This window comes from Papio anubis, chromosome 1 (assembly GCF_008728515.1).
Source record: "Papio anubis isolate 15944 chromosome 1, Panubis1.0, whole genome shotgun sequence".
Classification (NCBI taxonomy): domain Eukaryota; kingdom Metazoa; phylum Chordata; class Mammalia; order Primates; family Cercopithecidae; genus Papio; species Papio anubis.
The window spans coordinates 92,249,591-92,274,829 of record NC_044976.1 but is presented as its reverse complement, the minus strand read 5'-3'; the positions used below and the strand labels follow the sequence as shown (position 1 = coordinate 92,274,829).

The following is a 25,239-nucleotide window of genomic DNA, read 5'->3' as shown; positions in this document are numbered from 1 at the left end:
TTCAAGGTCCCCGCCTGCCTTGTCTGACTTTCCCCTGGCTGCTCCCCAGTTCCCATCCTGGACTCCTGCCAGGCTGTGCACCTCTACAGATGTGTCACTGTCTGCTGGACCACAAGACAGAGGCATGGAGGCAGGACGTGAGGGATGTTATGTTCAGGGAGCCGTGGAAGGTCCCTGCAATTGGGCCCTGCATCAGAACATGTTAGCAAGTTAGCTTGTGACCAGGTGGAAAAGGGCATTACCTGGCTTATGAAGGAGGCTTTGGGCTTTATCTGGAGGTCACTGTTAGCCCTTGGGAGCATAACCATTATTTCCTCAGGGCTTGGCAGCCAACAGCCCCAAATAATGTCCTGAAAACTTCAATGCCTCAACTCTGGTGACTCCTGGAGCACACTTCATAATGGCAGGACCCTTACCCATCTCCCTCGCCAGTCATGCCTCTGACAGTTATTTCTGGGGGCCCATAGGGACACTTCCTGTTTGCATCCACAGCCCTCTCATGGTCTGAGCCTCCTAGCAAATTCAGAGCCAAATCCCAGTGTGTCTGCAGGTTTAGTATATGTCAGGGGCATGGGTCAGCTCCCTAGGGCAACACGGAATGGTGTTTAAAGCTCAGGATTCTGGAGGAACAATGCAGGACTGGGGTCTGTGCCCCCAGGGACTAGGCCCGAACCCTGGCATGAATGAAAACTAAATACTAGAAACTCATTGATTCTGTGTATATGTGTGTGTGGTGGGAGGGGAGTTGAAAGAGACTGTGGCTGTCCTGTCGGCCTTAGCTGGAGCACCCTCGGACTAAAATCTCTGAACCTAGAGGCAATATGACAAGGTTGGTGGTATTGTAGGTGGCAGGTTGTGGGACTAGAGATGGGAGGTAGAGAAACTGTTAGGAGGCTATTGCAGAAGTTCTAGGAGAAAAGAACAGTAATCTAAACAGTGGGGATTCGAATGGGGATAGGTAAAAGAATCAGGAATTTTTTAACCAATGGAAGCTGATTCTGAGGGTTCTAGTTTGGGTAATGAGGGCAGAAGAGATGCCAGTGACTGGGCAAAAGGGCAACGATCAGGCTTTGCAGAGGGGATGAGTTGTTTATCCATATTGACATCTGAGCTCTAATGCGGATTCCAGTAAATATCCCTACCAGGCACTGACCCTAAGGGCTGGAGATGGAGATCTGGGCATTGTCAGTACATTTCAAAAGACTCTGACCTGTGCCTTCAGCCCTGACCCCATCCAGCCCATTGCTCTCACTGCAGCCAGATTGACCTCTTTGAAAGCATCTTTTTGTATACCTGTTGCCTTCCTGGGCAAAGATTTTTCAGTGACTCTGACTTTCTGGAGTGTGATGGTCTAAACCCTCAGCCACCAATGTTGGGCTGCCCTCAGCCAGTCCTTGCGTTTCTGGATCAGGACTGCTTTGGTCACAAGTGACAGGGATTCCACTCATACTAGCCTAGCTCACAAGAGGAGTTTGCTGGCTGATGTAATCAGCTTGGGGCTTAGGGGGGTGCATGCTAGGGGTCACTTTCCATCTCTTGCTCCTCTTCTCTTTGCTTGCTGGTTTGATTCTCTCAGCACTTTGTTCTACCTGGCAGGTTTCAACACGGGGGTGAAGCAACTTCCACGCTTCAAATCTCATGATGTTTTCACTGGAGTGGGATAGAGTACCTTCTTCGCTCAGTACCATCTAGAAAAATCCCAGGAAGAACTCTGATTGGACCAATTTGGTACAGGAGGACTTCCTGGGCCAACTAGCCATGGTCAGGAAGGTGGGGTCAGAACCACATGCTTGGAGTGAAGATGGGGCTCTCCTGGGGGGTGGCAGGGTTGCTGGATGATTATAAAATACATAACATACCATTGTTATGCCTTCACATGCTTTAGCTGTCTCCTCCTAGCCAGAACCTTCCAGCCAAGGCCAGCTCTTTTTGTCTTCAAAAGACACAAGGAAATGTCTCTTAGCTCAAATGTCCCAAATACCCTTCCTATCCCTGTCCTTAAGTTTTATCCTCACAGTCCAACCCTGGTTCTCCAGACTTCTGTCCTCCTCACATCTCCATGAAGCTGTTTCCAGGACACTCCTGGCCACAGTGACTTTTCTCATTTTTCCACAGGGAAAACCAAAGGACAAAGAGGTGGGGTAACTTGCCCCAGCTGCCGAGCTGGGAGGGACAGGGAGCAGATGGCAGGACAAACAGTATGCTTCTAGAGCTTGGGGTGTGTTAAACTGTTTGTGTGTCATCTTCCAAGGAGACTGTGCCTGCCTTGAGTGCAGGGACGAGGGCATCCATCCCCCACCGGCAGCCAGATGCTGGCAGCTGTTTGGTCATGACAGTGGATGGCCATGGCCTCCTCAGCCTCTTTCCACCCTCGTTCCTAGGCCTGGGGAAGAGTCTTTCCTGCTGATTTGCACAATTTAAAATCCTGTGGGAACTAGGAAGCCTTTCTTACAGGCAGGGATAGAGTAAAATAATTATTAATTATAATGCAAATGCCATCTTTTTGAAATTCTGCTGTCTCCTACATGCGAATGAGTGTCCCCAGCCTCCTCTGGGCGTTTCTGACAGATCGCCCAAGTGCACCCCTCCCCATCCCCTGTCTTCAGAAGTCGATTCTCCTGCGCCTCCAGGGCCCATTGTTGTGCCTGATTTGAAATGCAGGCTCTGATGCTCACGCAGGAGACCCCGAGCTCCATTCCTCCCATGCCGGAATGGCTTTTCTTCCTTGGAGAGCTGCTGAAATGTGGGTTTCTGCATTAATCAAGGTTCCCAGCACATTCGCGGACCTGGCTCTGCGCCTCCAGAATGTGTTTTCCAATCATCTCCTGGGCCCTGGCTATTCCAGCCTGTCAAGACTGGACTTGCCGGGGCCATGTGGGGCTGCAGAGATGTGCTTTCCAGATTCAGAGTGATATTTATGATTTCTTGGAGCCAACCCCAGCAAGCTAGGACCAGCCCTCTCCATGTAACCGAGCAGAGGTGCTGGGCCAGGCGAGCAGTGATTGAGGATTGAAGAAACCTGTGGCAGGCAGCCTCCAGGCACTCCGCAGGCTCCAGGCTGCTTTCCTTAACTGCTTCCCTCCCAAACACCTGCCTCCTTCAGCCTCCTGCATCAGACCTTGAACAGGAAGCCTGCTTATTTTACAGAAACAGATTAGTAGCATCCTGATATGAGTCTATTATGACAATTGACAGTGCTATGTGCCAGGGATGTTCTTAGTGCTTTCCAGATGTTGACCCATTTAATCCTTATTAACACCTCATGACATATTATCATGCCCATTTTGTAGATGAGGAGCCTGAGGCTCTACAGAGTTAATGTCACTTGCCCGAGGCCACACAGCAGGTGCGTGGCACAGTGGCCTGTGGATTGAGGTGGCTCTTAAACACCTTGCTGTAACACTTTTTGATATGAGGGCTATTAAAATGCTGGGGATAGGAAAGATGTAGCGAGACTCAGATTTTCATGAAAAGCATCAATTATAGTAACTTATTAATTTTCTAACTATCCTGCAATTTTGTTGGACAAGAGGGGGCGTCATCCACTCCCTACATTTGCCCCATTTGTCACTTTACCTACATCTCATCTCAGACCCCAGTGCTAATGACTGGGACAAACATGAACATTTCGAAGTGGGGCCATGTGAGTGAGTGACCATGTACAGTAGTTACTAACTCTCCCTCCCTTCTTTTCTTCCTTTCCTCCTGAAGGTATACTTATTATTTATGTACATAGTACCTTATCTTACTCTCCCTGTCCCTCTAAAAGGACTACTCAAATTTCTCGAAGCACAAGATATGGGCCCTGCCTGCACATTTGTCTCATTGTGGTCTCATCACGGTTGTGGGTGGATTTGGTCCCTGGAGTGAAGCTGGCAAGACCTGTGGGCACAATGTTCTTGATCCAAAGCCCAGCAGCATCCCTCCCTCCGGAGGCTGAGCCCACAGCTGCTGTGTGGGGTGAGCTCAGGATGGCTGGAGCCTCTGCTGAGGCAGCGAAAACCAACCTTGTCTCTCTGACTCCTCCTCTGCTGCCACCTCCTTCCCTTCAAGACAAAACGCTGGAAAAACAAGGAATCAGATGCCTTCTAGGAATGAGGTTCAAACTCAGGGGCAAATGTTAGAGAATTTAATCTTGGAGAGAGAGTTGTATTACTAGATAATGTAATCATTATTAACGTTTATTGCATTTATGTGAGCAAATGATTATTCACAAGTTATCTTGCTCTGCCTGGCAGTTGAAGAAAACGTACAGTCCAGAGGGCCACAGTCCTGCATTCACATTCAATGTCAGCTTTCTAAGAGAGCACAGCCGTGTTACTCATTCTGGGTGCCACAATGCCTACTGTCCCTTGCCGACAGAGGGATTGAGGATGACTTGAGTCCAGCCCGTCCTTAAAGCACACTGAGTTCAGAAGATGTCTACAAATGTGAGAGCTGGAAAGGAGCTAGGAGAAAAGGCTATGGGAACTGGGGTGGATTTGAACGACGTGCTTGTGTCTATTTTCCCAAGATTGGAAGCAGTTGGAATACCTAGGACCTGACACCTTATTCTGCCTCTTCTCATAAATCATTCTGGGCTATGCAAACAACAACAATGCATGTGAATATTATGTGAGTGAATACAGTACTAATCTCTTCTGCCCTTCCCTTAGAAAGGTAGTCTGAGGAAGGGCAGAAGGATTCTTAGGGCATTCATAGAATAAATTAGAACTTAGATCAATTAGAGGACACCGATAGCCACACAGAGGGGATGAAACCTTTGCTGAAGGCAGAGGCTCTGTTGTGTTACCTTAAATTGCTAGAATTTGCTTCATAGCCAAGTCCCAAAAACTAGCCTATGCCATGAACAAAATGGTTGCATTCCAGGGAGAAATCCAAATTCTTCCCACATGGCAGCAGAGAAGTGGAAGGATACACTGTCACCAGTAATTCAGGTTGTATGTGGGAAGCCTACAGAATTCTGCCAAATGTTACAGATATGCATGACCAGTCCTATGAAGCAGGAATCTCATTTCTGGTCCCCAAGAAGCACAGATATCAATCACAATGTTCTCAGAAATACAGATGGATACATTTTGCCACAATTTGTTATATGGTCACCTCTCACTAACCTGTGGGGTTTACAGTCCATCAAAGTACTTATCTATAGTGGCAAAATCCCAGTTGGGAGATCCAGATCTCATAAAATACAGGCAGCTGGGAAAAATAATTGCATTAATATATGTGACAAAGGCAGTAGTGAAAGTTCTAGAAGGTTTCCACTCCCAAAATAACCACTATTTAATCATGAGGTGGGCATATGGGGTGATCCTTTTGAATTGCTTTCTTCAGTTGTCTGGCAGACTTGTCTACATCATCTGCTAAGGCAGAGGCGCCCAGCAGCACACATGGCTCCCTGCAGTATATTCGAGCCAGCCCTCACTGGCTGGAAATGGAAAGCCTTTTGCAATTGCTTGTTCACTCTGGTTTTCCCTCCCTCCCTCTCATTTTCTTCCCTCTCTCTTTCCCTCCTTCCCTTTTAAAATACAAGTCTAGGCACTTGTGTAACCTTCAGACTTTTCATAAATTATGCAAGAGCTTAAGGGCATACTTTTTGAAGTCTGGTCTTTCATTCCAAATTATTTGAGAGCATCAATCTTAATATCTTCATTTCTCTCTCTCTAGGTACTTTCCTGTAGTACCCTACCTCCTATAGTACCCTGTAGGATTCCCTCTCTGGAGTCTACAGGGGGAAAGAACAATAATTTAGAATTTTTCTGTTCTTCTGTTAGTAATATGGACAGAAGTAGCAAGAGAATTGATTTTATATTTTTTTAACTAGTTTAAAAGCATTATCTCAAAACCTGGAATAAAAGATTGATGCATATAAAGTGCTAAAAAAAAATAATAATAAGCCTTGCAGTTATGAGCAGAGCTGAGAAGGGAGCCGGAGAGAGGGAGAGGTGGCTGAGTGTTAGGACATCAGGGAGGAAGGAAAATGCAAAGATAAATATGGAAATAGCTTCTTGGATATAAGCAAATAAATTTTCAATAAAGAACCGTGCAAGACCTGCTGTATGTTTTCAGATCTCCACATTTTCAGAGCTCAGACCAAAAAGTGGGCCCAGGGTGCAGCACAAGGGATTTAGGCTAAGCCTGCAGACTGCCTGTCAGGGTGACTCAGTGGGGGTCAGGTCACAATATGGGTTAGGATTTAGTTCAGCCGCCAGTGACGGGAACACCCACCAATCACAGGTGTCCATAAAGTAGATCACCTAGAAGACCTGGAGGCTGGCGGCCCAGAACTGGTGTGTTGGCCCCACAGTCATCAGGGACCCAGCCTCAATCAGACCTTCCACCCAGCCATTCCTAGGTGTGGCTCCCCACTCATGGTCCAGAATGGTGTTGAGGCGCCAGCCATCGCATCTCAGCTCCTTGGTCAGAACTGAGTCCTGTGGCCACATCTCCCTGGAAGAGACAGAGATTGAGGAATGTGGTCTTTTGGCTGAATGGCAGCATGCCCAGCGAAAACAGGGCTTCAAATAACTTGAGAGAGAAAGAGAGAATCTCCCTAACTAAGCAAGGTCAGCATCTTTCTCATCCTGGGGTATTTGTTTACTAAATACCCAGTGCCTGATGTTTTCAGGCATTGCTCAAGGGCGGTGGGGAAAAAGTAAATGGATTTCTGTTTTCATGAAACTTACAGTCTAGTGGGAGGCAAGACAGACAATAAAAGAACAGTAAAGCGTGGCCGGGTTGACAGCCTGCGTTCCACACTCAAGCTGTCTTCAGATGAAGCTCCACAATATTAATAATGGAGCGGACGGTGTCAAACATCACCATCTAAAGCCTGTAGGCACCCTGGACAGCCAGCGTCAGCATCTCTTTGATGCCAATTCCATCTTCAGACATTCCCCAGTGAGTGTCTGCCCAGTGAGAAGAGGAGGAGGGAGAAGTAAACACATAGTAAGCCAGGGCCCCGTTTAAAAATCAGCCCCCGAGTGACTCTTCAGCTAACTTGCCTCATGGGCCAGTGTGCAAAGAAACACTAGAGGATAAGAATCTAGCCCTAAAATTCCAGGGTTTTTTTTTTTTGGTTGGGGGGGCGGGGTGGAAAAGAATTTGGAGCTATTTCTTTGCTGAGGTGCAAAGTAGTATAATAGGCCAGGCACGGTGGCTCACACCTGTAATCCCAGCACTTTGAGAGGCCGAGGTGGGTGGATCGCTTGAGCCCAGGAGTTTGAGACCAGCCTGGGCAACATGGCAAAACCCTATCTCTAAAAAAAAAAAAATTACAAAAATTAGCCAGGCATGGTGGCACATGCTTGTAGTCCTAGCTACCAGAGAGGCTGAGGTGGGAGGATCGCTGGAGCCCAGGAGGCCAAGGCTGCAGTGAGCTGAGATTGCGCCACTGTGTTCTAGCCTGGACGACAGAATGAGACCCTGTCTCAAAAGAGTAAAACAAATAAACATTTTTAAAAAGTGGTGTGATAAGTAATAATTGTGTGGCTCCCTTGGGGGTTTGAAAGGCAAGCTGGGAAACTTGGGAAAACCACAGGGACACAGCCTTTTTCTGCTCATGAGACCTTCAGCAAGCGGTTCCTGGTCAGCAAACCTGGTCTTGCTGGGAACTGGGCAGGTTTCCAGGTTCAGTTCACATGTTGTAAGTGGGCATGGCTCTAAATTAAACCTGGAGCCACTGCTGCCCACCTAGCACTCCCTGCCGTGGCCACTGTGCAATGCCGCAGACTAGTGATTCTCAAACATCTGAGGTGAAGGACCAGGGTTGTCTTTTTAAATTTGTTTCAGTTTCCTATCTGTCATAAAAATGAAATATTAGAAACGTGAAATAAAGACATAGACTTCTGTTACTAGATTCAAGAGACATAAAATTACTCTGTCCATTTGCCCTAGAAGTTTCTAAAGATGGACTCAATTCCTGAACTTGAGTTTACCAACAGCAAAGAAGTCAGGGCCATCGCTACCAGCCCAAGGACTCTGCTTTGGGCCTCACTGCCCAGAGGCCCAGTATCTAAGGCCAGAAGGGAACAGCTGCCCTCCCCACGCTATGTCAGGACAGTCCTGAAGGAGAATGAGGAAGCTCTCCGCTGGGAAGAGAGCAGCCTGGGCTGCTGTGTCTTGCCACCTGTTCACCTCTCTGGCCCTTCCTGCCCAGCTGCTTGAGTAGACTGGTCAAAGGAACCTCTTGGTGGACTCTCCTACCATAGTCCCCATGTGCAGGTGAAAATTTTATTACATGGTTGCCGCCAGAGAAACGAAAGGTCACAGCTCTTTGTAATCATTATCTAGGCTCCCCTACCTGAACGCAGGCTTTAGCATAACTGGTTGGATTAGTGAAGCAGGCGGTCACCTCCAGCTGGCATGGCCTGGTGTGGCCTGGGCAGGGTGAGCTCATGGTTGACTCTGTGTTACAGTTCTCCAAGGAGAGGCACATCATGGACAGGACCCCCGAGAAGCTGAAGAAGGAGCTGGAGGAGGAGCTGCTGCTGAGCAGCGAGGACCTGCGCAGCCATGCCTGGTACCACGGCCGCATCCCCCGACAGGTACCTGGTCTTGTCCCTTCCAGCACACACAGGGCTGCTCTCAGGCAACATACAGACTGATGATCTGCAGGGCCCCACTTCGAGGCCACATGGGAGGAAGCTCCTGTGTAACCAAAAACAGATACTCTAAAAATGACTTCATTTAGACCCTTCTCTAAGAAGACCTTGGGAAGAGCTGAGGTCAAGAACCCAAAGCACACATCCACATGTTCAGGAAGTAGAGGGACAGCCAGCACTCCTGGGGTCTGCAAGCACAGAGCTGTGGGAGGCAGCAGCCACAGGGTCAGCAACCGGAAGAACTAGGAGGGCGGGGTATGGCCCAGGTAATTGAACTGTTGGCCCAGGTAATTGAACTCTTGGCCAGCTGCCAGCAGCCTCAGACCATTTTGTAGCCCGTCCTTCTCAAGGCAGTGGCTTAGCTTCGGGAGGAGAGACGGCGGTGGCCCAGACCAACAAGGCTGCCTCTGGCCCGGTGAGCTGGCAGTTATTCACACTCTCCATGGCTTCCCTGCTGGATCCCGTGACCAGAGGTGGGGAAGAAGGGGAATTAAACCCATGACCACAGACTCGTGGCCCAGAATATACTGTGCGATCATCATTTGGGTGATTGCCATGAATAATGTTTTTTCATTTAATACTGTAAAAATTGAAAAATAGAGTAAGTCTGCAGAATTGAGGCATAGAATTTCCCTTGGGTTTTTATTGTAAACCTGATCTGGCCAATCATTAACCAAGGACAACATGACAGGAAATGTGTGGACAGGGGCTGGGGGGAAGGGCATCATGTCTTAAGTTTTTTTTTTGTTTTTTGTTTTTTTTGAGACAGAGTCTTACTCTATCGCCCAGGCTGGAGTGCAATAGCACGATCTCAGCTCACTGCAACCTCTGCCTCCTGGGTTCAAGCGATTCTCCTGCCTTAGCCTCTCCAGTAGCTGGGATTACAGGTGCCCACCACCACACCCTGCTAATTTTTATATTTTTAGTAGAGACAGGGTTTCACCATGTTGGCCAGGCTGGTCTCGAACTCCTGACCTCAAGTGATCCACCCACCTCGGCCTCTCAAAGTGCTGGGATTATAGGCGTAAACCACTGCGCCAAGGCTTTTTTTTTTTTTTTTTTTTAATGTAGCAGATTTCTTGGCACAATCAAATAAATAATTATTATTCTGACTTTTTTTTAAGTTTAAAATTGATTGTAGAAAATATACATAGCAAAAAGAAGGAAATTAAACTCTTATCCATAATTCTCCTCATAATTCTCCTGGGGATAACCATGATGAATACTTTTGTGTACAGACATCACGCTTTTCGAAATCAAGTATGAGATTGTACTGCATATACTTTTTTGGTAGCCCATTCTACTCACTCACTGTGTCCTGGGAATTTTCACCCACTGTAGAATATTCTTCTGCACAAGACTATGTTGTATGTCTGTCCACGGTATGCATGCACCACAATTTATTGGACACGTAGAGTGTTTCTAATACTTTGACCAACATCCTTTATGATTGCTGTGTTCATACCTACAATTATTTTCACAGGCTCAATTCTAAGAAATGAAATTTCTATGTGAAAACATTTTTAAGGCAAAGATGCAATTTTAAAGTAACCATGGTAGCCTACTCTTTTGAGCTAGCAGAAGTATACTGTTGATCAAATATTGGAATGTCCCAGAAAAATTGTCAGAATTATAAAACTGATGACTATCACCACTGTCCGTCTCCTTATCATGGTCATCAAATTTGTTTACTACTAGCCATGAGTATTAATTTTCAGTGATAAATCGTTCCAAACTGGATAACTGAACACTATAACCATAACCATAATAACAAGTTATTGCTAACATTTTAGCCCCTTAAATCTTTATAGCCATTCCGTAGGTAATACTATCATTTGTGTTTTTCAGATGATGTAAGTGAGCCACAAGGAGATTATGTAATTTGTCCAGAGTCATACAGCTGAGCCAGGATGCAAACCCAGGTGGTCAGGCTACAGGAACAGCCAGGCTGTACCACATTATAAATTCTCCAGTTGCTATAAGCAGCAGCATCATGCTAGTTAACTATTTTTGAGCATCCACCGTGTTCCAGCGCTTGCATATGTTATGTATACAAATACATAACCCTCATAGTAACTGTAAGATGGACCCCAGCCTGACTTTGTTCCAGGCCTCCTAGCCAGTAATTGGTGTGTCCAGAATCCATACCCTAGTCCTGCATGCAGAGTCCTCCTCCCTATTGGCCAGGCCTGGAGAGGGGCATCTTAGGAGAGGGCCCCGAGGACAACTTCTAGACACCAACAAATACCTTCTTTCTCCTCACTCCACTTGTTGGGGAGGGAAAATCAGGCCTGCCAGGCACATGTTTCCTCATTTCTTATTTCCTGTTGCATTACGTCATTCAGGTCCGTATAAACATCATGTTCTTGTGACACCTCCCCAACCACCCTATTTTACTGGACAGCCCTCATCCCCTCCCCAGCACTCCCTGCCTCCTTTCCTGGTTCACTTTTTCCCTGACCTTACAACTGGCATGCATAGCTGTTGGTTATTTATCCTCACTCAAACAGAAGCTCCCACCAAAACCAGGAGCTCCATAAGCTGGGCTCTTCGGTGCCACTGTCACCACCGCATCCCCTGAGCCTGCAGTGGTTCTTGGCACGAGTAGGTGGTCAATGAACAGTTCTTGAATGAATGATTGGATCTCCTATGAATTTGGTATTTGAAAAACTAAAGAACTGGCCCAAGAAGAGACATAGTAGCATTGTCTTCTGTTGGCCCAGAGAAGTGGGTAGCCAGAAGCTTTTAGAAGGAATGTGAATTTGCCTTTCCTACCCCTCACTCACCTTTTTGTCCCAAAGGTGTCGGAAAACCTTGTGCAGCGAGATGGCGACTTCCTAGTTCGTGACTCTCTGTCCAGCCCAGGGAACTTTGTCCTGACCTGTCAGTGGAAGAACCTCGCTCAGCACTTCAAAATCAACCGGACGGTTCTGCGGCTCAGCGAGGCCTACAGCCGCGTGCAGTACCAGTTCGAGATGGAGAGCTTCGACTCCATCCCTGGCCTGGTGCGCTGCTACGTGGGCAACCGCCGGCCCATCTCCCAGCAGAGTGGCGCCATCATCTTCCAGCCCATCAACAGGACGGTGCCACTGCGGTGCCTGGAGGAGCGTTATGGCACTTCCCCAGGCCAGGCCCGGGAGGGCAGCCTCACCGAGGGAAGGCCAGACGTGACCAAGAGGCTGAGCCTCACCATGGGTGGCGTCCAGGCCCGAGAGCAGAATTTGCCCAGGGGAAACCTCCTCAGGTAGGTCAGGGCCTCCTCCTCAGGACTGTGAGGGGCGCCGGGGGTGCCCAAGGTTAGTTAGGCAGATGAAGAATTCATCATGGAACAGAGAAATAAAAGATGTTAATAGGAATGCTGACTGTTCGCGGAATAGCAGTCATGAGGCAGTGCACGATCAGCTCCTAGCCGAGCAGGGCCAGCAATGAATGGTACAGGAGCTGAGGAAGGATTGTGGGGGCACTTACAGGGGAGACCTTGTGAAGGGGGTAGGCTTAGGCTGGTCTGATGGCTGGGGGAAATTTGGATAGATGCTGCAAAAGGCAGGGGGTGTTCCAGGTGGGAGGCACAGCATGGGCATAAGTGTAGGGACAGAAAATGCCATGAAGAGCTTGGAGTGAGTGTGCTGATGGGGCTGGAACAAAGAGTCTGTGCAAGGGACCCATAGCAGTCGGCTTAGGGAGGTAGCCCCAGCCAAATCATGGGGGCCTTAATGCCAGGTGCAGGGCTTTGAGGGAGCTGCACAGATTCAGCATAGTGAACATGGTGTCCTAAGAATAGAAATGGACAGCGATGTACTGGGGGCGAGGAGTGAGACAGGAACAGGAAACCCAGTTACTGAGTCATGGAGGGCCCTGGCTGCAGGAGTGGAGTGAAGGGAGAGTTGAGAGATGCAGGAGCCTGGCCTCCCAGGACTCTTCTGCACGTGGTAGAGTCAGAGGAGGGCACATTGGAGACCACAGGAGTGACCAGGAGGAAGGGCACTGTGGAAGATAAAACACACTTTTTCTTTTTTTTTTTTTTTTGAGATGGAGTCTCGCTCTGTCACCCAGGCTGGAGTGCAGTGGCCGGATCTCAGCTCACTGCAAGCTCCGCCTTCCGGGTTTACGCCATTCTCCTGCCTCAGCCTCCAGAGTAGCTGGGACTACAGGCGCCCGCCACCACGCCCGGCTAATTTTTTGTATTTTTAGTAGAGACGGGGTTTCACCGTGTTAGCCCAGATGGTCTCGATCTGACCTCGTGATCCGCCCGTCTCGGCCTCCCAAAGTGCTGGGATTACAGGCTTGAGCCACCGCACCCGGCCAAAACACACTTTTTCATCTGAGCTGGAAGACTGTGGTTTTGTTGAGTGCCAGAGTCCAGCAGCAGTTTTGGGGTCCAGGCGATGAGTTAGGGCTGAAAACTTAAATTAGGGCTTGGTCCACATGGAAAGGGTGGTTCACTTGATGAGAACAGATGAGATGTCTAAGACAGGAGATGCAGAGAGCATGGGGGCTGTATTCTGAATCGCAGGGAATGGGGGAAGAGAAGGATTCAGGGCACTTGGTGGAAAATCAGGGCTTCAAAACCTCCCTGATCCTAGGCCCGCAGCTGTCAAATGTCAGTGATGGTGGGCTGCATTTGTATAGGGCCGATCTTTCATGGAGCTCAGAGTCTTTGTGCATATTATCTAAAAGCACTGGGAAAGGAAACGAGAGAAAAGGCAGGCATAAGAACACAGATCCAGTCCAGCCCCTCAGTCACACAGCAGCCTGACCCGTCTCCCAGCTTCTAATGTTATGCACATAAACCAACATATTTTATTCTACTCACTGGTTTTCTTTTTGGTCCATGAGGAAATGTCACAAACTGTCATTTCTATACTGCAAAACTTTGGGAGGAAAATACAGGACTCTGTGTGGAATGCAGATGACAGCTGTGTGCTGCCTGGAGGCTCTGGTACATGCTAGTCAGCATCTGGCTGGGGACCCAGTAGCCAGGCACAAATGCTGGTTCCACACTGGGTAACTGTTCAACCATGGGCAAGCGACTTGACCTTCCTGGGCCTCACCTTCTTTATCTGGAAAGATGGAGCTTGTGAGGTGTACATGATTTAATATATGCAAAGTGCTCCGAACAGTGCAGGCACATAGGAGGTGCTAGGGAAATGCTCGTGATAATTATTATCTGGAGGGGAGCAGAATGTCAGACTCAGACCCAGCACAGTGGCTCACAACTGTAATCCCAGCACTTTGGGAGGCTAAGGTGGGCAGATTGCCTGAGCTCGGGGGTTTGAGACCAGCTTGGGCCACATGGCATAACCCCGTCTCTACAAAAAATATGAAAATTAATATAAGGAGCTCAAACAACTCTATAGGAAAAAATCTAATAATCTGATTTTAAAAATGGGCAAAAGATTTGCTCTTTTGAGAAATGGGTATTTCTCAAAAGAAGACATGCAAATGGGCTGGGCACGGTGGCTCACGCCTGTAATCCCAGCACTTTGGGAGGCTGAGGCAATTGGATTACCTGAGGTCAGGAGTTCAAGACCAACCTGGCCAACATGGAGAAACTCCATCTCTACTAAAAATGCAAAAATTAGCCAGGTGTGGTGGTGCATGCCTGTAGTCCCAGCTATTAGGGAGGAGAATTGCTTGAACCCAGGAGGCAGTGAGCCGAGATCATGCCGCTGCAGTGGCAAACAGGCATATGAAAAGGTGCTCAACATGATTGGTCATCAGAGAAATGTAAATCAAAACTATAACGGATATCACCTTACCCCAGTTAAAAAGGCCTTAATCCAAAAGACGGATAATAACAAATGCTGGTGAGGATTGTGGAGAAAAGGGAACCGTCTTACACTGTTGATGGGAATGTAAATTAGTACAGCCACCATGGAGAACAGTTTGGAGGTTCCTCAGAAAACTAAAAATTGAGCTACTATATGATCCAGCAATCCCACTGCTGGGTATATACCCAGAAGAGTGGAAATCAAAGAGATATATCAAAGAGATAACCTGCACTATGTTTGTTGCAGCACTGTTTACAATAGCTCAGATTTGGAAGCAGCCTAAGTGTCCATCAAAAGCTGAACAGATAAAGGAAATGTGCGTATACACAGTGGAGTACTATTCAGCCATAAAAAAATGAGATCCTGTCATTTGCAACCACATGGATGGAATTGGAGATCATTATGTTAAGTGAAATAAGCCAGGCACAGAAAGACAAACATCACATGTTCTCTCTTATCTGTGGGATCAAAAAGTCAAAACAATTGAATTATTGGACACAGAGAGTAGAAGTATGGTGGGCCGGATGCGGTGGCTCACACCTGTAATCCCAGCACTTTGGGAAGCTGAGGCAGGTGGATCATGAGGTCAGGAGTTCGAGACCAGCCTGGCCAACATGGTAAAACCCCGTCTGTACTAAAAATACAAAAATTAGCTGGGCATGGTGGCACGTGCCTGTAATCCCAGCTACTCAGGAGGCTGAGGCAGGAGAACTGCTTGAACCAGAACCTGGGAGGCAGAGGTTGCGGTGAGCCAAGATCACGCCATTGTACTCCAGCCTGGGCAACAAGAGTGAAACTCTGTCTCAAAAAAAAAAAAAAAAAAAAAAAGGATGGTTAGCAGAGCCTGGGAAGGGTAGTAGTGGGTAGGGAGTCAGGGGTGGGAGGGAGGTGGGGATGGTTAATGGGTACAAAAAAATTTGGAAAGAATCAGACCTATTTGATAACACAATAGGGTGACTATAGTCAAAACAACTTAATTATATATTTTAAAATAAAGAGTGTAATTGGATTGTTTGTAACTCAAAGGATAAATGCTTGAGGGCGTGGATACCCCATTCGCCATGATGTGCTTATTTCACATTGAATGCCTGTATCAAAAGATCTCATGTACTCCAGAAATATATACACCTATGTATCCACAAAATTTTTTTAAATATAAAAATTAGATGGGCGTGGTGGTACGTGCCTGTGGTCCCAGCTATTCGAGAGGCTGAGGTGGGAGGATTGCTTGAGCCTGGGAGGTTGAAGCTGCAGTGAGCCATGACCATGCCACTACACTGCAGCCTGGGCAACAGAGCGAGACCCTGTCTCCAAACAAACAAACAAAAAAATCAGGGCAATTGCAAGGAGGGAGGCAAGATCTGATATTTAGAAATCCTCCTTTTCATAGTAATAGGATTAGACTTGAGATCCCCTACAGTGTTACAAGGGGTACGTTTTCTTCTGTTTCCTTTGGGAGGGATTGGCTGCTGAATGGTTGAAACAGGGAATTAATGTCATGCACAGAGTGGGAGTGTATTCGGCAAGATAACAGAACCACTGCTGTGGGGAAGGCCTTCTAGTTGGCCCTGAATGAGCCTAGTTTAAAAACTTTCTAAGATAAGAAATGAAAAAAAGACTAAGAAAGTCTCTAAGTCAACAAGTCAGGCCTAATAGAGCCACTTTTCTGTTTGCCCTTTGGAATGCAGATCCTCCTAGAACTTGTCACCACTTTGTACAGGCAGCACGCCCAGAAATGTTTAAGTGGGAGGAGGGGAAAAGATGGCCTATGGCCTGCTGCCCTGCCCCAAGGTCCTTCAGTGGCTGGCTCCCTTATGCAGCTCTGGCCAGGTGCCACCTGCCCTGACGTGGGTCCTGCTAGTTGGCTGGCTGGTGGCCTGCCCTGGGCAAAGGTGTGTGTTCACAGGCAGGTTGCATTCCAAGCCCTGCCGTTCTGGCCCCTGGAGTCCAGCCGCAGTGGTCACTGCTTCAATATCACTTCTCAGGAGTCATTTCCTTTTGTAATCTGCCCTCGGTCTTGCCTTATCTTCGAAAGGTTGCTGGAATTTCTCTGTTGTTCGGAGTTTGGGGGTGTTTTGATTTGTTTTTTCTTTGGTGCTTGTAAAGGTAGGAAAGAACTTCATGATTTCTGTAACATAAGAATGTTTTGTGCTTATGGGAAGGCCAATTAGAGTTCATGACAACTTGGCTGGTGCAGTGCCTCCGTCTCTAGCTAGGGAGATTCTGGTACTTGGTGCTGGAGAAATTCCCAATTTGAGCTGGAAAGGGACAGAAGGAATAACAGCGAGTGTGTTGAAAGTTACCTTCCACCTTTTCCTTGTGTGGTTACGCAGCGTGCCTCCCAACTGCTGCTTGGTGACCATGCCGGTGCCTTTCCCAGCTCAGCAGGAGGAGGCTGTGTGGGGGGTCCCCCCAGAGCAGCCAGGAGGTTGGGGATGGCAGCCTCCCCAGGCAGTCCTGCAGGTTATTTGGGGGATGCTGAGATTTGCACCAAAATGGAAGTTTCCCCACAGCTTCCTTCCTAACTGTAACACTGTGGAGCATGTGGAAAATGCATGTTAGTTAGGCAAGCCATTCCCTCCGGGCCTGTAAGTAATTTTGGGCTCTGTTAAAAGTCCACATTCCAGTTCATCAGATTTTCCCGGGGAGTATCGTAAAACTTTTACCCTACTCTGTTCAACAGGATGGAACGGCCCAGGGGAGGCATCCTAGGACTTAGCTGCATTGGTCATGGGGACAGGGGGATGGAGCACACGCAGTCATATATTAATCACCCCATCAGTAATTTGTTTCTCCAGCAGACATTCCTATACTTTTAGGGTATGCTGTAGCACTCTCGTTCCGAGCAGTTTTCTGTTTTTTTTTTTTGTTTAAGTTCCCATGGCATTGCCTAAAGGTTTTAGTTTACACTTTAATACATGTTTCCGTCCTATTTGTCTTTTGCTTCAGAAACAAAGAAAAGAGTGGTAGCCAGCCAGCCTGCCTGGATCACATGCAGGACAGAAGAGCCTTGTCCCTCAAAGCCCACCAGTCAGAGAGCTACCTGCCGATTGGTATGTTTCGGGGAATTTTCAGGGAGAACGTCAGTGTGACCCTGGTTTCCTTCAAGCTGTTACCGTGCCCCATCTAGTCATCTCATTTGAAACCGACACTTGCCTCAGCTTGCAGCCTGAAGGGGAATGGGTTTGCAGAATTATATCCAGCTGGGAAGCGCTGAGCTAGACACTGTATGCCAGCTTTTAGGCCTAGTAGCAAGCCTTCAGAGTAGGCATGATTATTGCCATTTGACAGCTGAGGAAACTGAGGCACAGACAGGTTAAGTAACTTGTCCAGAATCACCCAGCATTTGAACCCAGGTTTTCTGATTCAAGCCCATTTGAAAACTGGTAGACTTCGGCCGGGCGCGGTGGCTCAAGCCTGTAATCCCAGCACTTTGGGAGGTCGAGACGGGTGGATCACGAGGTCAGGAGATCGAGACCATCCTGGCTAACACAGTGAAACCCCGTCTCTACCAAAAAAATACAGAAAACTAGCCGGGCGAGGTGGTGGGCGCCTGTAGTCCCAGCTACTTGGGGGGCTGAGGCAGGAGAATGGCGTGAACCCGGGAGGCGGAGCTAGCAGTGAGCTGAGATCCGGCCACTGCACTCCACCCTGGGCGACCGAGCGAAACTCCGTCTCAAAAAAAAAAAAAAAAGAAAACTGGTAGACTTCATGACAAATGAGCCTACTCCCTTTTCCCGGGTGGGTGGGTGGATCCTGGGGCTTTTGGCAGAACAGCTGTCCAGGCCAACTCCCCTTCCTCTCCATTCTGCTTTCAAGGCCGGAAGAGTGATAAGGTATGGGGTGTGGGGAGACCTACCAAGCAGTTACATTTGTAGGACGGGGGGTTGTTTTTCATCATTTTCGTAACTGACTTTCCCTGGGACCACAAAGGGATTTTCCCAATACCCCTGCATAAACTACTTCCGTGTGGGTTACGCCAATGTCTTTTCTCCCTTCCCTGTCTCCAGCTCTCCCTTGGAAGCTGGCTGGGATCCATCCTTTGACAGTGGCGTTTTAGGTGGCTAACGACTTCTGTTTCTTAGGGCAAGATTACATTATTCGTGCCCTCCTCACTCATATATTTTATCATTCTGACTGTCCAAGCCTTCTATGACCATACAGCAACGTTTGTAGCCCAGGTGTCAGCAGTCCCTGGGATTTCGAATTGTACCCAGGAGTGTGGGATGGGGCAAGCCCAGCCCAGCCCTCACAACGCTGTAGACTCCGTGAGACTGGGCGTGGGACAGTCACACTGACTTTTCTTTTGGAAATGAAAATGAAAATTGAAACCCACGGGCATGAACGGAGGGCCGGGCAGCCGCCGCTCTGGTTCTGTTTGTTTTATATTCTCCACACAGATGAGCTTTCTCTGACCTTTTCTTATCCCCCACAGGCTGCAAGCTGCCACCTCAGTCCTCAGGTGTGGACACAAGCCCCTGCCCAAACTCACCCGTGTTCAGGACGGGAAGTGAGCCTGCCCTGAGCCCAGCAGTTGTTCGGAGGGTCTCCTCAGACGCCAGGGCTGGGGAGGCGCTGAGGGGATCAGACAGTCAACTGTGCCCTAAGCCGCCTCCTAAGCCCTGCAAGGTGCCGTTCCTCAAGGCTCCCTCGTCTCCCTCTGCCTGGCTCAACTCAGAGGCCAACTACTGTGAACTGAACCCAGCGTTTGCCACAGGCTGCGGCAGGGGAGCAAAGCTACCTTTATGTGCCCAGGGAAGCCCCACAGAACTGCTCACAGCCAAGCAGAATGGGGCACTAGGTCCCCGGAACTCTGGCATCAACTACTTGATCCTTGATGATGATGACAGGGAAAGACCTTGGGAACCTGCGGCAGCTCAGACGGAGAAGGGGCAGTGGGACAAGGGCGAGTTTGTGGCGCCCCTCCTGGAGACTGTCTCCTCCTTCAGGCCCAATGACTTTGAGTCAAAGTTCCTTCCCCCTGAGAATAAGCCCCTGGAAACAGCAATGGTGAAACGTGCAAAAGAACTGTTCACCAACAACGACCCCAAGGTCATCGCTCAGCACATACTGAGCATGGACTGCAGGGTAAGAGCTGGGGGTCCTGGCGCTGTTCTGGCTTTTCAAGGTTTGGTAAGAGCTGGTAGTCCTGGTGCTCCTCTGGCTTTTGTAGGTTTGGAAGGAGAGTATCCGTCTGGCCTCACTCTGCCTCACCCATTAAATGCTTTGCCCATAGGAAAGTCCGAAGATAACACCAGCATGGGAATTTATTTAAGGGGTGGGAACCACAAGCTGGGACAACCTTTGCCCAAGCAGGAAGCTTATAAAATTCATCTCAGACAGAGGGATGGCAGGCTGCTGCCGTGGGTGGGGGCCGCCCTCTTCTCCCACCCATCCCTGCTGGCGTCAGCAGCTGCAACAGAATTCTTCTCACACCTGGTGCTTATTTAAAAACTACCCCCTTGCCGGGCGCGGTGGCTCACGCCTGTAATCCCAGCACTTTGGGAGGCCGAGGCGGGAGGATCACGAGGTCAGGAGATCGAGACCATCCTGGCTAACACGGTGAAACCTCGTCTCTACTAAAAATACAAAAAATTAGCCGGGCAAGGTGGCGGGTGCCTGTAGTCCCAGCTACTTGGAGGCTGAGGCAGGAGAATGGCAGGAACCCGGGAGGCGGAGCTTGCAGTGAGCCGAGATGGTTTCACTGCACTCCAGCCTGGGCGAGAAAGCGAGACTCCGTCTCAAAAAAAAAACTACCCCCTTGCCTCAGCTCCATCAGAACTGGTAAAGCCAAAGCTATAGGAGAGTAGACTGTAGATGAAAATGTAGTTTCTGGAGTAGCAGACCTTGGTTATTTTTATTACATTATACTTATGCATTACATAATTATTACTAAAATGATCTTTAGTATAAACATCTTTAAAGCTACGTTTTAAAAATAATCCTTCCTCAATTTAGAAAAATTCTAAAATGGCTGGGCATGGGGGCTGATGCCTGTAATCCCAGCACTTGGGGAGGTCAAGGTGGTGGATCACCTGAGGTCAGGAGTTCAAGACCAGCTTGACCAACATGGAGAAACCCCGTCTCTACTAAAAATACAAAATTAGCTGGGCGTGGTGGTGCATGCCTGTAATCCCAGTAACTCTGAAGCTGAGGCAGGAGAATTGCTTGAACCTGGGAGACAGAGGTTGTGGTGAGCCGAGGTCGCACTATTGCACTCCAGCCTGGGCAACAAGAGCAAAACCCTGTCTCAAAAAGAAAAGAATTCTAAAATACAGATTAAAAGATAAAATTAAAATCACACCAAATCCAGTTTCCTGGAGATCACCATTGTCAGCATTTGGTTTATGCAAAAACATTATTTTTTTCTCTGTAAATATACAGGTGTAAATAATTGCATGCATAATATCTATTTGCTGCAGAAATGGCACAGGTCTCTACACACTATTCCAAACCCTGAACCTTTCATTGACCAAGGTGACTGTCTTTCCACGTGATTAAATATTTACACCGTCACCTTTTTTTTTTTTTTTTTTTTTTTTTGAGACAGAGTCTTGCTCTGTCGCCCAGGCTGCGGTGCAGTGGCCGGATCTCAGCTCACTGCAAGCTCCGCCTCCTGGGTTTAGGCCATTCTCCTGCCTCAGCCTCCCGAGTAGCTGGGACTACAGGCGCCCGCCACCTCACCCGGCTAGTTTTTTGTATTTTTTAGTAGAGACGGGGTTTCACCGTGTTAGCCAGGGTGGTCTCGATCTCCTGACCTCATGATCTGCCTGTCTCGGCCTCCCAAAGTGCTGGGATTACAGGCTTGAGCCACCGTGCCCGGCCTTTTTTTTTTTTTTTTTTTGAGACAGGGTCTCACTCTGTCACCCAGGCTGGAATGCAGAGGTGCGTTCGCAGCTCATGGCAGCCTTTGCTTCCCGGGCTCAAGTGATCCTCCTGAGTAGCCGGGACCACAGGTGCATGCCACCACACCTGGTTAACTCTTTGTATTTTTAGCAGAGATAGGGTTTTGCCATGTTGCTCAGGCTGGTCTTGAACTCCTGAGCTCAAGTGATCTGCCTGCCTCGGCCTCTCAAAGTGCTGGGATTACAGATGTGAGCCACCGCGCCCAGCCCATCACCATTTTTTTGCAGGAAACATTTATTTTACATGTGAGTGACTTTTGTCCATAGGTGGTCCCAAAGCAACCACATCCTGAAGAGAGATTAAGTCACTTTTTTGGATCTGTGGGGATTCGTTTTAGGCCCTTCAGTGGCTAGCAAAATCCACAGAAGCTTGCATTCCTTATATAAAATGGAATAGTATTTGCATATAACCTATGCAATCCTCCTGTATACTTTAAACCATCTCTAGATTACTTATAACACCTAATACAATATACATGCTTTGTAAATAGCCATTATACTGCGTTGTTTAGCAAATAATGACAAGGAAAAAAGTCTACATGTTTCATACCAATGCAGCTTTTTTTTTTTTTTTCTGAATATTTTTGATCCTCCTTTGGTTGAATCTACTGTTGCAGAAGCCACGTATAAGGAGGGCTGACTGTATTCTAGACACCAGGTGCTGTATCAGGCGACGGTGGGCTCGGTCCACCTTTTCATATGAAGAGGCTGGTTCCTGGGCATTTGAAGCCCTTTTTTATTTGTAGCTCAGTGAAGTCAATTAGCCTCAGATGTCAGGGCTTATTTAGGAACGGGGTTTTCCTTCCTATGTGTTGAATCATGGCAAGAAGTCCAGTCTCAGCGCACTCCTGCAGGAGTGCCAAAGTTGATGGAGGACTCCCCCAAACAGGCTTGAGGAACTTTAGGCAGCTGCTGGCCATCCTGGAGTAAACAAGGCCCTTGCTGACAACAGAACTTGAGGGATGACTCAGAAACCAGAGTAACTCATTGCCCAGGCCTGGGAGGTGGGGCTGAGGGTGCACTTCTGCTGGGCAGGCCCTGAGAAGAGAGCCAGGGCTGCACTGGAAGAACAAGGGCCTGCTGCACTTTTGGCCGGATGACCTCGGGCAGTGCTCCCAGGTAGTCACGCAATTTGCGGAGTTAGCAGAGTTATCTAGACCTCACTTCAAAGCGAGCTTAACCTGTTTGGGAGGTAAGAGTACTGAGGATTTCTGTTCTTGTCAGGCACACTGGGCCCTGGATCTGAGAGCAGAACCATGTCAGCGGGCCAGGAGGGAGACTCTGGCCTGGTATGAACCTGCGTGGGTTCTCCATGGAGGAAGCTCCTTGTAGAAACAGGCCTGGGTTTACAGAACAGCCCAATTCCCAGGGGAATGAATGCTTCCTGTGACTCTGGGCAGGGCTTAATGATCCTCTAGGTGGAGGAGAGATGCCTGCCTGCCTGCCCGCCTGCCCTTGGCAGGAGGTCTGGGACCTGCCCACTACCTTTGGTAGCCATGAAACTAGACCCCGAGGATGGTCTCAACTGAAGAATGCAGTCTCCCTGGCTTGCTGTGGCACGTTTTGTCCTCCTAGTGGGGCCTCACTCCCATGTCTGCCTGCAGGCACCCCTGGACAAGGGGGCTGGATGGGCTCCCCAGGCAGCGAGCAGGAGCCAGCCTGGATTCTGTCCAACCAGCCCCAGGGCAGGGCCATGTTGAAACTTCCTTCTTCCCTGTCTCTCAAGAGCAGACCACGATTTCCATATTATCTTCTGGAACCACTGACTTCCAAGCAGGCACAATCAGCATCTCTAAGAGGGAAATACACAATCTGTTGTTTCCCACCCCAGATGCAGTGGCAGCCCAGACGGGGCCACCCGGAAGCTGAGAGCAGGCTCTGGCTAGCATCTGGGTCCTGCGTGCTGGTTCCCAGCCATGAGGGCAGATGCCCAGATAGGCCATCAGGACAGTGGGTGGTCCTAAGAGCCCTCCAGGCTCCCTGCCCTGCTGTGTCCATGCCCCCACCCCCCAAGGGCCTGGTTAGGAGCCACTGAGCCTCTCCCACCATGCACAAGGTCTTTGCCTGTAGCTAGAAGTGAGGTTCAGTAGTGAAGTGCTTGGCCCAACTGAGCCTGAATCCTGCCTCTGCCACATCAGCTGAACAGCCTCCCCTTCTCTGCCTGTCTGTAAGGAGTACAGCTACCCAGGTGGTTGGCGAGGACTAAATGAGATACTAATATAGTAAAAGCCCTGGGCACCTTGCCTAGCCCACAGTGAGCACGATGTGTTTATCCGGGTTATATATTCAGCCTTGACTGAGCGCCTCCTGTGTGCCAGGGCAGCTTGTGGTCTCTGTTCTTGGAGCACCTGCTATTTGGTGGGGGTGGGCTGGGGAGGGACAGTGATGCAGGACCTTGAACCATGACCCAGGTGGGAAACGCCCTGCTGGGGAAGGCACAGGAGCTGTGGGGCCTCTGGGCAGGGCCTTGAACGGGGAGTGGGGTGTGGAGATGGGGCGGAGATGTCCAAGATGAGTTTGGAAGGCTGTGTCATTGGCCAGAGGAACACCAAAAGCATCTTGCAGATGGCAGACAACGCACATGCGCAGAGACTCAGTTGTCAAAAGCCATGGAGAGCGGGGTAGGTTTGCAGCAGATTTGTTCTGTGTGGGTAGAAGATGGAGTTGGGGTGGGTTGTGGGAGGGCTTCACAGGTCTTTCCTTCAATGTTTCTAAGTCTCTGCTTCTGCTTCCTGCCTTCAAGGCACTTTACAGTTGATTTGGGTGCAGATCTGATCCTCTATGCCCAGGGCAACAGAACCAGCAAGTGGAGCCAGGCAATCTCATGGCGTTTTAGAAAGGCCCTTGCGGCTGGGAGGAGGGCTGGGCCGGGCCCCCATCGGGGTCTCCTGGGTCCGTGCAGCAGCCTCCAAGGCAGTGGAAGAAGTAGCAATGGGTGGAGTCCAGAGGTGGAGCAGAGTAGACCAGCTAAGATTTGGAGGGCAGAGGGAGGCCTCGTCGGGGGTGCTTCTGCTACCCTGCCCTGTGGAGTCGGCTCACAGTAAATGCTCTAGATGTGGTTTTCCTTCCTTTGTGTCTGTGAGCTGCACAACCTTGGGCATTTGTCAGGGAACATAATCCAGGCCCTGCGGTATGAGCTTGGGATCCCCTCGGCCCTCAGGCAAGCAGGTGTGGCTACAGGGAAGTGACCCAGGCACGGCATATATATGCTGAAGAAACACAGGCTGGAGAGCAGGGGCCGCCGCCTGTCTGCCAGGTTTTCTAGAGCAAAACTGAATCAATCACAGGCCTTTCAGTCTCGCCACCCAGAGCGTGGAAGACACCCCTCAGAAGTACAGCGTTTGGGACGTCTAACAGAGGGCAGCTGTCTAAATAAGCGAGGAAGTGCGCATGGCATGCGTCTGGGCTGCCTTGCCAAGGTCAAGGTGTAAATCGGTTTCCCAAGATCTGGCCAGAATTCTTCCCCTTTCCACATGGCTGATGATTCACAACTTGTATTTTCAGGTAGCTTTTGGGAGTTCTAAAGTTATCTGAATCCTTTGCAGAGTCCTTGAGAAAGGTGAACTTAGCAGTTATGTTAGAAAAGGGGAAACTGAGGCCCAGAGAGCACAGGTAGGAGCACAGTAGGAATTCCGCATCCTGTCCTGGTGTCTACCACTGGAGAGCTCATCCACAGGGTCATCCCCTCAGGGTTGACAGTAGTTCAGCCACAGAAGTTATAGGGCAGGGTTAGTAATACCACCTAAACGTCCAGATGTGTTTCGATAGCCTGGGGTAATTAAGGTTGAGGACAGGTGTACCAGATCAAGGAGAGGAGCCGTCCTATGCCTGCCGTGTGTTCAGGTGGCTAGACTTGTTGTTGCAGCTGTTAGTTCCACTCTTAGTACATCCTTATGCTGTGAGGTATCATTAGCCGCCATGTAATTTTTCTTTTGTTTTTAGACAGTGTCTTGCTCTGTC

At 49.0% G+C, this 25,239-nt stretch overlaps 1 protein-coding gene across 5 annotated transcripts in view; it reads left to right on the top strand.

Moving 5' to 3' along the window:
• The window catches only part of BCAR3 (BCAR3 adaptor protein, NSP family member), a 143,839-nt gene that overhangs the window by 105,088 nt on the left and 13,512 nt on the right, over window positions 1-25,239 (top strand). For 3 of the 5 annotated variants that reach the window (XM_021920931.2, XM_003892216.3, XM_003892217.4), the window contains 4 exons: window positions 8,418-8,546; window positions 11,405-11,847; window positions 17,324-17,427; window positions 18,810-19,462. In XM_021920931.2, coding sequence (XP_021776623.2) covers window positions 8,418-8,546; window positions 11,405-11,847; window positions 17,324-17,427; window positions 18,810-19,462 — 1,329 coding nt within the window. Of the gene's footprint in view, window positions 1-8,417; window positions 8,547-11,404; window positions 11,848-15,669; window positions 16,481-17,323; window positions 17,428-18,809; window positions 19,463-25,239 lie in introns of those variants that run through there. The other 2 variants (XM_017944818.3, XM_017944820.2) reach the window with 2 other exon arrangements.